Source organism: Rhinolophus sinicus, chromosome 16, assembly GCF_057876585.1.
Source record: "Rhinolophus sinicus isolate RSI-liver-muscle chromosome 16, RSI-T2T, whole genome shotgun sequence".
In the NCBI taxonomy this organism is placed as follows: domain Eukaryota; kingdom Metazoa; phylum Chordata; class Mammalia; order Chiroptera; family Rhinolophidae; genus Rhinolophus; species Rhinolophus sinicus.
In genome coordinates, this window is record NC_142516.1 from 146,660,441 (window position 1) to 146,675,581 (window position 15,141).

Sequence of the window (15,141 nt, forward strand, 5' to 3'; positions counted from 1 at the left end):
AAAAAAGTCAGAAACAAAAAGGATACATATTTTATCATTTCATTTAAATTAAATATTCAGATTAGTCAAATCCATATGGACAGGAAGTAGATTCATGGTTTTTAGGGGTTGAGGGAAGATGAGAACGGAGCATGAGTGGTAAGGGGTACAGGGATTCTTTTTGTGGTGATGAAAATGTTCTGAAATGAGATAGTGGTGATAATTGCATGATTCTGTCAGTGTACTAAAAACCACGAAGTAGTAAACTCTAAAAGAGTGGATTTCATGGTATTTGAATTATTGCTCAATAAAAAAAATTTGATTTTCAAAAAGAAAACGGAAATATAAAATTAAATTTCTGATCTAACATTCAGGTAAAAGAAATCTTTCTTCTTTCCCTCTCTCATGAATAAAATTTGTAATAACCAACTATCAGTTCCTCTGAAGCATATTTCATATTAACTTTGCCATTTTCATGTTAGAGGTAAAATTGTATTTTGTACTCTGATAAATCAAAAAGAATTGAACGAGCTTTCCTCTCGATGAATTCTTCCTTCTCCAATTTGTACTGATATGGTTGGTACCAAGAGCACACCTGAGACTACATGCCTTCTAAAACAACAAAAACCTATTCAGAGCTATCTGTCTAGATGATGCTTTTCAAAAGCCAAGACGCCAATGTTACTGAGTTTCTGAAATGTCAGTGGACAATCAGAGGGTCTCATTCAGAAAGTTCTGAGCAAACGTACAAACAGTTTATTTTTTTCTTTGTAATGTAGCATTGAACTGAGTGAATTGAGCTGAACTGAAATTGAACACACCTCAAAGTTAACATGGACTGATAGAGTGTGAGTGCGTGTGACAGAGGGAAAGAGAGATTATATTTCACCATGTACTTTCACTCATGGAACTTGGGTGTTTTATTAGTTCTGTAAAGATTAATCTCACATTCAGGGATCTTAGCTGTCTTTTAAGTAAGATGTATGTGAATTGAATTCATTTGACACATAGGATTGGGAGACGGTGACAAGGCCTGAGAGCCCTCACTTACCCCTTCCAGAGCAAGGCAGATCAGAACTTCCTTGGCATTTTGTGATACTCTCCTCAGCTGACAGTGGGCAGGAATGTGGGTGTTCACACTTTTTCCCATACCAGCCTAATTTGCAGTCACATCTTCCACAATTACACTGCCCATGACCTTTACAATGAAAGTAGAAGAAAAATAATAATATATATGAAAAAAATATATAATTAAGTCAGAATTCGTTATCATTTCAACAGTGAATGTCACAAATGAGTCAGAATCTTAACACAGTAGAAAACAGTAAGACAAAAGCACATTTTTCTCAAGTTCTTAAATACATAATTTATATTAATTGGTCATGAGGACTAAAGAAAAACAACAACGTCAGATAAGATAAAAAGGTTTGAAGGGCTACAAACTTGAATTTATCACAATCTAAGTACATGTGATTGTATTGATCTGCTGAGGCCTAGATGGAGTCTTTGATGGATCTGGCAATTCATTCATATGGAGGAGAACACAGGAAATAGAAAACTGTTTGTTTTTTAAACAAGGTCTTATCTTCTGGAGTCTCCCACACTGCATTTTCATTACCTTTTTACTAACACTGAATGCTTAGGCTAGGGACCCTTACCTTAAAACCAGTAACCTGTGTGGAGTTCACAATCCTTGAAGACCAATTTAGTACACACAGAAGAGGTCAGGAAGATATTAAAGTTCTCTACACATGAACACAGAGCCTGTAAACAACTGTGGTATGGAGTAGCAAAAAAATGGCCTACGTTATCAACCAAATAATTGGGTTCAAATCCTGATCCTGCTATCTACAAAGTAGGGCTGGTCAAATAACATCTTCAAGGATTAGTTTTTTCATTTTTAAATAAATGTGACAATAATGCATTTTCTGTCCACATTTATCAGGAAGTACATAATATATCTTAAAATGCTCCATAAAAGTGAGCTATTATTATTTGTATTCATTTGAGCCCACATATATAACCAAGTAGGAATAGAAAGGAAAACAAGATCATTTCAGCTGAGCTTTTCCTAACTCCTCAGAAACATTCAGATACTCATTATTACAGATACAGAATAAAGTGGATTTCTATAATTACTGCAAAAAATTCATGAAGAATTTTAAAGGAAATCAAATTACACTTTAAGTAAATCAAGTATAATGCTAATGATTTAAAATCCATACTATTTTGTCTTTGGCATCTGATGTTACTATATGTCACGCCATATGGAAATTGGCCTTCGGTGAAGAGTGGCCTATTTTATCAATATTACATGAAGTTTGTGGGCAGACACCTATCTTTTGATTTTGAAGAATTGGAAAACCCACATCTCTGGAAGCTTTTTGCCATCTATTAATCTGGTTCTTCGTGGAACAAATCATAACATCAGAGGTCAAAATAGAGTGAGATATTAGGAATCACTAAATCAAAATCTCTCATTTAACACGAAACGCAATTCAACATACACTTATTGAGTACCTACTATATAACAGACTGAACAATAAATTGTTGTTATTAATACTCTGCCTTATAACTCATCATTTTTAAGGAAAATTGTGATTGCTAATAATTGTGTGCTACATGTGAGTATGATCATTTAGACCTTCACATATGAGAATTTTTATTATAACAGTTTAACTTATTAGTAATGAGATTTCAGAGGTTGCTGGGTTCTGCGGCTTTTTGCCATTTATCCCAGCTTAAAAAATTCCTACCCTTCTTCTCAACCCTCATGTAATTTAGAGCAAAATTTGCAAACAGAGCTGTATTGCAAATGCATAGATAAATAACAGCTTTTTAAAACAAAATCTTTAACATTTAAAATACAATTGATTCTGCTGTTTCATAGGTGCCAACAGCTCTGAAATTCTTGAAGACAGGAAGTTTCATTTCAAGAACAGTTAGATCTATCACGAGGATACTAGACAAAGTACAGAAAATGCTGCCAATTGTGAAAGACCAGTTGACACTTCAATAGTAAAACTGAGCAAGAGAGTTAGATTGAAAGGGGATAAAAGCTTTACTCTTAAAAGTTTAAAATAGTTGCAAAGGTTAGAACAAAACATCCAGTGGTTTAGGATGCCAGGAAATCCCTGACTACCCAGGAAGATGCCACCTGCTGCTGCAGCTGCCTGGAATTCACAGGCAGCAACATATGTCCAGCATGAGGGTCCCAAATCTAAGGCATTAGGAATGAGGTAGGATCCTGTGCTGGGGGTTACCAGTGACTGAAGAGAGAACGTCCTCAGTTCTCTATTTGGAATAGAGGTTTAGGAGCAGTTATTTTCTATCTCAGGATCATCCACATGTCAATATAAAAAAAAATTGTGATAGGACAAAGAATATGTGTGAAAACGGCCGAAAGTTATTCGTAAGAGTTACAATTAATTAGAGTTAAAATCAGTCCAATTAATATCAAAAGAAGTCAGATTAATTATGGATGCATTAAAAAATTCTGCAAATAATACAGCTGCTCTAGAAAAACTAGCTATATGCTGTTACTGCAGCTTCATTTTTCTAGCCCTTTGTTATTTCTGTGCTCTTTTACAAACACTAGGGGAAAATGTAGCCTGTAATATCCTACACCTCTACTTCTTGTGTATTTAATGCAGCATAAGGGACCGTCTCAAGGATGATGACTATAAATTTATGCCTCCCCTCCAGGCATGGCAAACTCCAAGCAAAGTTGGGAAGACCATAGACAGTGCTTCCTCACTCCTGCCATGTGTGCGATGATCCCTACCTTCCCGTGCCTTCTGCCTCCCCCTCAGTCTTCACCTAACCAACATGCCCTCTCAATAACCGAGCTGCCGTTGCGTGCTTACACACTGGGATGAATTGATGAGATGGTGTCATGGCTGTGGTTGGCTGTGGGATAAAAGGCTTTGCCTCTAAATACGAAAGTATCAAAGTGGGAGAATATTGTCTGGTTCAAAATGGCCTCTGCTCCTCCTCAAATTGTCCACTGAGGAGTCTTCTACACTTTACCAGGAGTCAATATCAACTGAACAAGTTCAAGCTGAGGAAAGAAGGGTTATTAAAATATGAGTGACCTACATAACTGATCCGTAATGAATGAAATTCCTGAGAGTCAGTGACTACATGGCAACCAGTTTAATGATGAAATAGTAGCGTGTAGGATGTTTTTTGAAAGTTTCATTGTTTGGGGAAAGTAGGAATACCTAAATCAAATATCCCAATGAAGATCATAGAATACACAAATGTAAAAGCAAAAGAGAAAAGGTTTAAATAATTCTAGTCTAATAAGATGAAAAATAGTACTGATGTTGGTATTGCTTAATCTGTTTACTAGAGATTCATTGACAAGTTAAAATATAAATGTATTTTGCTTTCACAGTAATGAAAAATTGCATCCTACATCTTTCAATAATTCAAAGTCACCTGCTGTCAAAATATATTTCAGAATGTTATGTATCCCACTTTAAATGAAATTTAAAATTAAATGATACTTAACTGGTGTAGTTAGGAAATCACTATTGATACCAGATTCTGAAGGAGATATCAAACCTTTTGGAGAAGACAGGAAATCATAAAATGAAACTATAATTTTTCTTTTGGAGTTACTAGTCTCTCAATTCTAGTATAAAAGGTATGCCAAAGAGAGAAAAAGAAGGAATTGTTTTATAAGGATAAAATGTAGATGAAAATGTGTGGTTTTGATATATAAAGAAGGGCTTAGAAAAGATAAGATCTATTTAGCATGAAAATCATTTCATACTACATCAAGGTCTTTTATATCCAAATAGTTAAAAAGACATTAAAAAAAAGAAATTAGGAGACCTGTGTCCTCAATCTAAATGTGTCACTACTTACACTTTTCGAACCTCATCTCACTTGACTTTATCTTTAAAAGTAAGAGAATCAGAAGAAGTGAACTTTACCACCGTGATCTGAAATTTAATGCTTCCCTGCTAGTCTGTCAAATCTATGTATATATATTTAGGGCTGCAAGAGTTAATTTCCTTGCTTCTAACAAATATTCCTTTAAACTCTGTAGGCAGAGGATCAGCAAAATAGAGATAACAGACACAGACTGTTGTCATTTATTCCTGATGTCAAATGTGCAGAGAATACTCATACACATTAGAGAACTGCTTTCAAAGATCTATGCACATACATTAAATACACACACACACACACACACACACACACACACACACACACACACACCAATGGAAGAAGAACATGCAGCTTGGTGTTGGTATGTAGATGGGATAGCAGCCCATTCCGTACCATATAGTCAGGGAGTTGGCAGCAAGACCACACATCAAGTGGCATCATGGTCATGTTGGGCCGGTAGGGACTCTAAAGGCTCTCTGGCCATTGTAGTAAAGGGTGTTGACACAAAACTTATTTTTTCTTTGTAATCAGTCTGCTCCTTTGAGTAAAGCTATATCTAAACTCAGAAATCTCAATCCAGGACAAATGTATTTTATTCACTATGGACAAATACTCTTTTGCTATAAAAGATATTCCTTTCTTTTAAAATGATCCAAAATGCTCATGAGTTGGAATCTGATGTTTACAAGTAGCTTCTTGAGTAATATCAAAACCATCAATATGGAAAAGTTTTGAGGACTGTATTGGCCATAACTGGCACTTGCTAATTTTTAAAAATTCCATTCAAAATATACTCATTTCCCTTCAAGACAATGCAAACTGAACATCCTTAATAATTCCTTCAGTTTCTTTCTTTAATGCTTCGGTAATCCATAATGATAAATTTCCCCACATAATATGGTTCTATCAAATGATTCCATTCTGGAACTAACAGAACTCTAAGCCAGGACTAACCTTATATTTTGATAATTTTGGTAGGCAGGACAAGCTGAGAGATAGAGTTTAAGGTCATACAGCTACATATTTTCCCAACTATGGGAATTTGAGAAATAGACCAGAGTGGTAAGCAATCATCAGGAATAAAGGAGTTATTTCAGAATCAGGAAGTAAATTCAGGGGAGCAGCTCATAGAACTGAAGTCATAAACAGAGCACTCAGTACACTTCAGGGTGACTCGTCACGCGTGCGTCATTTTAGTCACACTCAAATTTTGTCACTGGTATCATCTTTGAGGTATGTATGTGTGTGTGTGTGTAGTTATGAGTAATGTTTGTGTGAATACATGCATGCGTACTTATACACCATGTGGATGATGAACAACAGATAGGCATAAAAGAAGAAATAAGTAAATTTATTGGAAATCAAGTATCAGGTTTTAAAATATTTGTATCTCCCATAACCATGATGGAATAGGCACAGAATATCTACATTTAAGTGAATTATTGAATAGATGAATGGACAGAGTGGGAATGAATAAATAAAATGAGAATGTTAATTAAAAGAACCATCTTAAACTAATCCATCAGGAGAGTTCCCTTGGATTTAAATAAGACCAAAACTCTCAGGATGGCAAGAATAGGAGCTAAAATAAATCAGCATTTCATCTGAACCTTATTACATTCTAGCCTTGCATAAATCACTACAGAATATCGAGGTAGTTGGGTTATTTCTGTCTCGTAACACTAAGGTATTAACATACTCGATAATCAGCTGCATGGCATACTTACGGTGCAACTTAGACTGGCAATTAGGAAAATTGTGAAAATTAATAATTCACTAAGGGTAATATATAGAATTCTGCAGATTTAGTAAGAATGAAGAAATACTCCCAAGATTGATGCCTGCCCCCGACTTTAATGGTGTTCAGAGAAGCTTAGTTTTATAAGAATTCTGAGCATCCAGAAGCCAGTTCTTCCTTACCAAAATAAAGTCAATTGAAGAATTTGTTTGCATCACCTAGAGATTAAATTACATGAGTACTTAGGTTATATGTGTTTTTAGGTAACACTTAAAAGTAGTGTGAACCTTGTCAAGTTGTTTGATTTCTTTGAAACTATTACCTTTCTTTTAAAATATAGATAATAATGTCTCCCTCTCTGAGTTAGTGTGAATACAAAATGGAATGAGGTGTGTGGACAAACTTGGTAAGTGTCTAATAGAGTAGGATCTCTGTTAATTTGAGCTTCTTCTTTCCTAAATTCCTCATTTTAAGTGTGGGAGGCAGGCTGTGGAGAACTAGCCCCATTCAGTTCAGTTCGACAAATGAATAATAAAGTCACAGTTATGGATTTTATGACTTATTGTCAGGCCTTATTGTTCGAACTACAACCTACTACTCATCATTTCTGCCCACCCCTATCTGTCTACACCCACAAAATGGAGACATTTAAAGGGTTAATCATTCTCTCCTAAACTCCTCCCATGAGAAACCCCAGCCACCACACAAACAAAACTGCCCAATTGCTTAATTTTCTTCTCTGAAATCTCATAGGGAAGAATGGAGAATGTGAGAAAGAGACAAATAGGGTAAAAGGAAGAAACGAGAGAATAGATGAAGTGGAAATTTTCAGAATTCAAGGAGTCCTCCTTTACGGCCTTCACCTGTCCAAGCTCTAGTAGTAATTCTAAACATAAATAACATGTATCAGCAACTGTGAACTTACAAAAGGACTAAAGTGGCAACTGAAGTGTCAAGGCCCATAGTCACCTCGTGTCCCTGGTCCCTCACAATGAAGTTGACCAGTTCACACAACCATGGATCATCGCTACAATGTAGTTACTTTGAAATTGTCTTTTTTTTTTTTTAATTCAAGTTTATTGGGGCTGACAATGGTTAGTAGTTACATAGGTTTCAGGTGTACAACTTTGTAATACATCATCTATAGATCACCCACTCCAAAATCAGGATCAAGATCAGGATTATGGGTTTAAAAAGGAAGACTGTAAGCGATAGTAAAGAAAGAGTACCAAGTATATCAGAAAGCATAAACTTACAATTAGCCTGATTATCTCCTTTATTTTCCTATTTTAATTTTTTTCAATTCATGTTTTATCTCACAATTTTAAAATGACATTCTTAAATTGTATTTCCTGAGCCCCTGTATAATTTTAATTAGCAATTCTGTGCTATGACTAAATTTTCATGCTTAGTCCATACCCTTTAGATTCATATTTTTAACAGGCTGAAAACAAACAAATGAATAAAACAAACAAACAAACAAAAAACAAAAAACCAACAACTTTGGGTTGCCATTGGTCTGTCATGATCGATATATCTAGAAATTAATTTGAGAACTTCCTTCTATAATTCCCATTTCAGTAACTGCACCAACCTTTACCCAGACACTCAGACTAGACACCTGTGACTACAGCACTCCACTGCCTAAAACCATCATTAACTTCCCATTGCCTTTAGAATAAAGTTCAGCAGCAAGGCAGAAAGTCCTCCGGTTCTTGTTTCTTGCTAGCTTTACCCTTTGTTACTTGTACATTCTGATAATAATGAACTTATTCTAGTCCCCTGCACAGATTGTATGCCTCTATTCCCTCTACTGGGGATGACCTTCTTGTCGCTCGGCCAGCAAGCCTACCCTTAGGGGCAAAACTGTACATGCACTGTGATCCAAAAGCCTCCTGGAATATATGAGCCATGTATCACCACCTGTGAAGAGCCTCATCACCCTAATTAAAATGTCAAGCCCATGTCCCAACATTCTCAACCCCCTTCTCCTCATTTTAATCTATAACACTATGCTATATATCATGTATAGCACTGACCTAAGACACTTTTTTTTGTTTGTTTTAATTTGTTGTCTCTCTAGCCCTGCCAGGATATAAACTACAGGAGAAGAGGGATTTTATCTGCTGTGTTCATTGCTATGTCCCTAGTATCGTGACCACATAAGTGAAAAAATGCATGAGTATGCAAATCTCCCATACCATAGTATGTTAAAATAGTATGTTTATATGGCAGTTTCTTTGCTAAATAGTAAATTTCTTGAGGGTAGAACCTATGACTTTAAAAATATTTTCATATCCTAATATCTCACACAGTGCCTTTATCATAGTTTGATCTCAATAAGTGTTTTATATTAAATTAAAGTTTAAACAAAGATTTGTTTGGTAAAGAAAGAAACTTTAAATTTCTCAGATACATAGACCTCATTAAAATTTGGATTCTATCTCTTAGCTGTGGAGTCTTCAGCAAGCTATAGGACTTCCTTGAGCCTCCGTATCCCCAATTATAAAATGAGAATAATATTCCCAACCTCACAGACACTGATGAAAAATAAACGAAACAGTCTGGAAAGTTCTTAGACTACTGTCTGGCATATAGAAGCCACTAAATAGTTGTTAGCTGTCTTATTACTATTGAGTTGATAACAATAATGATAAAGAACATTCATAGATAATTAATAATAGAAAAATCTGAAAAGGGCATTCTCTCAGGAGAATGGTATTCATGAAAAACCTCCTGAGCATGAGAGTGAATCAGAAAAGGGAAACCCTTGTGCAGTAGGTTCTTGTGCAGAAGTTTTAGCAATAGGTTCCCCTCAGCCAGGCCAGAGAAGTCTTTGTAGTTGCATAGTCATAATTAAATAGGGCAGCTCTTTATCTCTCTTTGCTGGCAAACTTTCAGGAGACCAGTGGAGTCCTATCTATCTACATACACTAATCAAACAGCTAGGCTTAAAGAGATGCATATACATATGTCTCTGCTTTCCGGATTATCAAACATAACCAGACTGGAAACCCATAAATCCATTTTTGTTAAATGACACTTTTTCAGATAAATTGGACTGTTATTTTTTTCCCCTTACCCCATTAAAAATTCTGGCAGGACCTATGTTCCCCTTGGCATTTAGATTGTAAGCTTCATAAAGTCAAGAATCATGTTTGTCTCCTTCATTGCTGGACTCAGTGGCCCGTTGCAATCCAGACCCTGGCAAATACTATCTGCTCCATAAATATTTATGAAATAAAATTTTTGAATCCACTAATTGATATTTAACTCTGTGCAAAATTAAAGAATAATTTTAGGATATCAATTATACCAAAGAGTGAATGCATTAAAATATCCATGAGAATTGTATTATCCTCAGTTTTATAACATATTAATATAGCTTGTCATAATGGTGCCTATCCTGTTCGTTGTCATCAGGTCTGCTAGTTTTGTATTCTCAGTTGAGCGATAGATATCTAGAGCTAATGGTTCTCCTTGGTGAGGAATTAAACTAATTTTAAGAAAAAAAAGTGCATTATCATCTCTAGTCTTGCCCGATGTGTCAATTCTCGTAAAGGTTTCCAAGTGACTAATGGCAGCACTGTGGGTATCCAGTGCTTTAGAATGTACATTCAGTTCTTCTACAGTTCTGTGAGAATCAGAAGGAATCTTAAAAAGAGGAAACTGACTATTTTTTTTATTTAAAAATAGGAATTAGGAGAGCACTTACCTGAACAGAAGTCATCAGAATATCTGTCGTAGACAGCTTTACAGTCCCTTTCATCACACTCACAGGTGTCTCCATGAATATCTCCCCAATCTCCAGTTGGGTCAACATCATGGCAAGAACATTCACCACATACACAAGTCCCTAGAGGGGAAAAATAATTTCATATGGGTCTAGTGAGGAAAAATTATGAAAGAAAGCTTCTTGCATATTGCTTGTTTTAATCTGTTGCTTGCTTTGGATTTGGAAAATATGGTATGTGTACTCAGAAAAAAATATTCTACACAGGAAAAGCACCATCTAAAGTTGATAGTAGAGATTCTTTAATAAACAAAAGTTATTGTCTATGCAAATAATTTTATGGGATTGTGAAATATGTCCAAATAGCGCTATATTGGTTTGTCTCAAAGATAATACCAAAATGATTAAAACAAAGTAAGATAAAATCCTTGCCTTCAAGAAGCTTATAATCTACTCAACAAAAAGAAAGCTAATGAAAGAAAAATGAGCAAACAATAAATGTATGAATACTAACATTTTGTAAACTAGTATACTGTGAGAAATACTATAAAATCTGGGGAAGGGGAAATCAATGTGGGCTGAAGCAATTAGGGAAGATGGTGTGGATATGTAGGGAGATGTGGAAATGTTCAGGGTTCAGTTGGAGGTAGAACAAACTAAAGTCAAAAAAACAAGAATAAGCAAAGAAGGGTGAGAATGGGCGTGCAGATCCTAGGGAGTTCTGCATTACTAAAACAGAAGGTGCATGTTAAGGAAATCTAAGAATAAGGTTTTCTAGATCAGATGAGCTCAGGTTATAGAGGATGTTGGAGATTAAGCAGATATACAACCTTTGTCCTTTGGAGATTCGCATAGGGGTAGTGCCTAATTTTAGATCATATTTACTTCTTGTGGATTATCAATCATCATCTTTAGGGCAACCAGCCAGTAATTTGAGGGAAAGATAAAGTTAAATCCCTTTCTTACCTCATATCAAAATAAAATCTAGTTATATTAAAGATTTAAGGACATAAACTAAAACTACAAAGTATATAATAAATCCTTTTTATTTAAAATCCCCAAAGCAATGTACTGAAAGGAAAAAAAAGAGAAATAGACTTAACTATATAAAACTCTAAAATTTGGTTGGAAGAACAACACACACGCACGCGCACACACACACACACACACACACACACATACACACAAAGGACAAAAGTTGGAATAAGTAGTCATGTGTATGTAAAAGACAGAGAGCTCCTTTGGCAAACATAAACAATTCTTAGAAATCCATATCTAAAGGACAAATATGCCTTGAACAAAATAGACAAAGGCAATGAGCACCAATTGGAAATTTTGTAGAGAAGTAATAATGATAGATAAATATGAAAAATGTTTTCCACTCAGTTTATGATTACTGTGGCTGGGGCAGGGGACCTGTAAAACAATAGTGAGTTAGAATTATTTTGGATCTCAGATTGGTAGAGATGAAAAAGACTGCTAGGATCAAGAGTTGGTGAGGGTATGGAGTACAAAATTGTCCTACCTTCTGGGTGGCAATTTCACAGTACGTACTTTGTAAATATGTGTTATTATTTAGCACAAGAGTCCACTTCAATTAGTATATCCAAAGGAAAGGGAGAGTGCACAAAAGTACATGTTCAGGAATATTAAATATAGTGGCATTCATGTAACTGAACAACAACTAGTGACATAAATATCGATCAGTGGGGAATTAATGAAATGTGTAGCTTAGATAACCAAGCAGCCATTAACAGCAAAAATTAGGTTTTTGCTCTGTGAGCATAGAAAGGTACCCAAAATATATGATTAAATTTTAAAAATCAAATTACAAATGAGTATGTACAGTATGATTCAATTTTTGTATTAAATAAGAAGAAAATACATGTCGGGGAGCACACATGTGATGAATTTTTAAAAATAAATGATAAAAGCAGACCGAAAGGTCATGTACCAAAATTTAAAAGGGGGTTACATCTATATGGTAAGATTATGAATCACTTTCTACTTTATTATCTGCATTTTTAAAGATAAATATACATTGCTTTCATGATAATATAAATGATGTGGTGGGACAGGCATGTTAAAGTGAGTCCTGTGTGAAACTGAATAAACCAAAGTGGACAATAAAAGACATTTATTCTATCACCGATTAGCTGTATCCACAACATTGGTTTTTTGACCCCAGAAGATGGACGATGAGGTAGGTGTGTGCAGATTAGTGTCTCTTTCCTAGGAAGTGATGATAAGGAGAGGTCCAAGGTAGATAAGAGTGGTACCTTCTGAGAAAAAAGGACTCATTGCAGTGCCCGTCCCTGACTTGCCTTCATGTGCCCCTGAATCTCACTAGCTACCAGCCTCATTTTGACATTCTGCTTCCCATTCTGCCTCTGCCTGATCTCCAAATCAGAAAGCTCTGGGCACCAGGAAGGAGGAAGGCAGGAAGTGAGCTGCGAAGAGGTGGCAAGTAGTGTGTATTTCTGAAGGACGTCTGTCTCTCAGAGCCCACGTATCCCAGCTGCAGAACCAGGCCCTGATCCACAGCCCAATCAGTTCCCCTTTTTTTCCCCTCTCTTTTAATGCCTCAATGGTTATTTTCCACAGTAACACAGTTCTAGGTTCATACACTGACATCACAATGGCGATAACTGACCCTACTGAGTAAAAGAACTGAAGCAGAAGCATATTCTTATATATTAAAGGAAAACATAACATGAATTAGTATGACATACAGTCAGATCGATTCTGTATAAATTAAAGAGAGGATGTTTTAAATGATTTTTTTTTTCAAGTTCAGGACTTTTTCTTTCTTTTCTCTATGTACAGAAATGTGACACATTTTGCTCTTCTATATCAATTTTTAAAATGATAACATTGGTTGTGTGTTAAGGTTTTACACGTAAGCATTATTTATTAAAATGCATCATTCATTTATAGAAATGAAAAAAGTAATTTTACAGCTTTCTACACTTTTTTAATGTTATAGAAGGAAATAGGGCTACATATTTATAGCTATCATCAGGTAGGCAAAGAACAGTACAGCGTGGCTCACTTTTATCTATAAGAATAGCTGACAAAGGGACAAAAACAAGTATTTTCAAGGATTTTTTACAAAGTGTTTAAAACCATTGGATTTAATATCAACAATTACTTACTTTAAATTATATTTGACATCTGATTTGGTGGATTATTATTACTAGTCTATCGTTTAAGTCTTGTCATTGTCCAGGGTTGTGTCACATTATCTTCTTCATGTCTGTATGCTTTTCTTAGTGAATCCATCTTTTCTCAGTTTTTGCTAATATCTATTCAGGATTGCAAGCCTGTACAGCCTGAAAACAACTCCACGTTTATATATCTAGTATCCTAAGAATATTTCTAATGCACTACCACACAGACTTCAAACTTGAAAGTACAAAATGGTACATGTTTTTCCTGTCCCGTTCTCACAAGTCCCCTCGCCCTACCAGCACACATTCTTTAATCCTGTACTCTGCGTTAGGCTGGTGCCATTATCTTATCACTGGTGTGAGAAAGTGGCTATTCCCCTACACTTTCCCTTCCCCACTATAAGTCAAACCAATTGCAAGTTCTAATTCCTACATCTGGATTTACTGGGTTTATCCCAGTGGAATTTTTGAAATGAATCTGAGGTAGAGAGTCATTACCTCTCCAGGGTCTGAAGACATAATAAGTGGTACATTTTCTGCCCCATCTGAGGTCATGTGTTTAAAATATATACATATATATATATATATATATATATACACACACACACACACACACACACACACACACACATATATGTATGTGTGTGTATGTATATATATATATATACATACACACACATACATATATATTCATATATATTTGAGTAACGGTAATGTTTTTTTTAATTCATGTCTAAGGTCAGTCTGAATTTCATATGGCTATTTGATACATAGTTTTATGTATATATTGTATTCAGTACCACATTTTTATTATTGTGTATAAAAGTTAAATGACTGTATCAATTCTGTATTTCATCCAAGCCTTAAATTTACACATAATTAAGACAAGAGAGTTGTTGTTTTTTTTTTTCTCTCTGGATAATTAGATGCTCATGCTGGTTCTGTTAGTCAAGAGACATTTAACAAAAACATCTACAAGAATTGCCTTTTAGCTGTACTCTGCTATTTCTGGATGGCAGCCAAAAAAATTACAGTCCCTATGTTAACTATTTGTTTGGTGAAGCTTAAAGAATGATGGCAACTTTCTTATTTTTCTGTTTCTACTCAATAAAAAAAAAAAAAAAAAAAGAGAAGATTGTTGGTATAGTAAATGTTGATTTACATCAAATTCAATGATTATAAAAGATGACTTCCTCCGATGCTAAAGGAAATACAGAGAAAAAGGATTGTTAACAATTAAGAGCTTTGTTTTCCTCCCAATTACGTAGTAATGAGTATGAATGACACACCTCTGTTACTGCAGATTTTGCCATCTGGAGATGTGCATCTTCGCTTGCTTTCCCAGGGGGTGATATCACACTGGAATTCACATTTATCTCCATGCCAACCAGCCTCGCAGTAACAGTTTCCACAGTAACACTTTCCATGGCCTTTACCCAAAATGAATTTTATACAGTGAGGAAAAAAGCAACTTTAAAAGCAGAATTAACTTTCTGTCCCTTTGTGATCATTTCTGTCTTCTGAAATAATATACCTACTCCACATGCATTGCTTAAAATAATCAATTGTGTAGTTTAGCCCCAAAACATCATATCTGTCCCCATACTTACCATAATTAT

General features: G+C 35.2%; 1 protein-coding gene across 1 annotated transcript in view; it reads right to left on the bottom strand.

Moving 5' to 3' along the window:
* The window catches only part of ITGBL1 (integrin subunit beta like 1), a 189,742-nt gene that overhangs the window by 88,767 nt on the left and 85,834 nt on the right, over nt 1–15,141 (bottom strand). The window contains exons 5-7 of the mRNA XM_019754218.3: nt 14,812–14,952; nt 10,335–10,475; nt 1,031–1,177 (exon numbers count right to left, since the gene is read on the bottom strand). Coding sequence (XP_019609777.1) covers nt 1,031–1,177; nt 10,335–10,475; nt 14,812–14,952 — 429 coding nt within the window. The remainder of the gene's footprint in view (nt 1–1,030; nt 1,178–10,334; nt 10,476–14,811; nt 14,953–15,141) is intronic.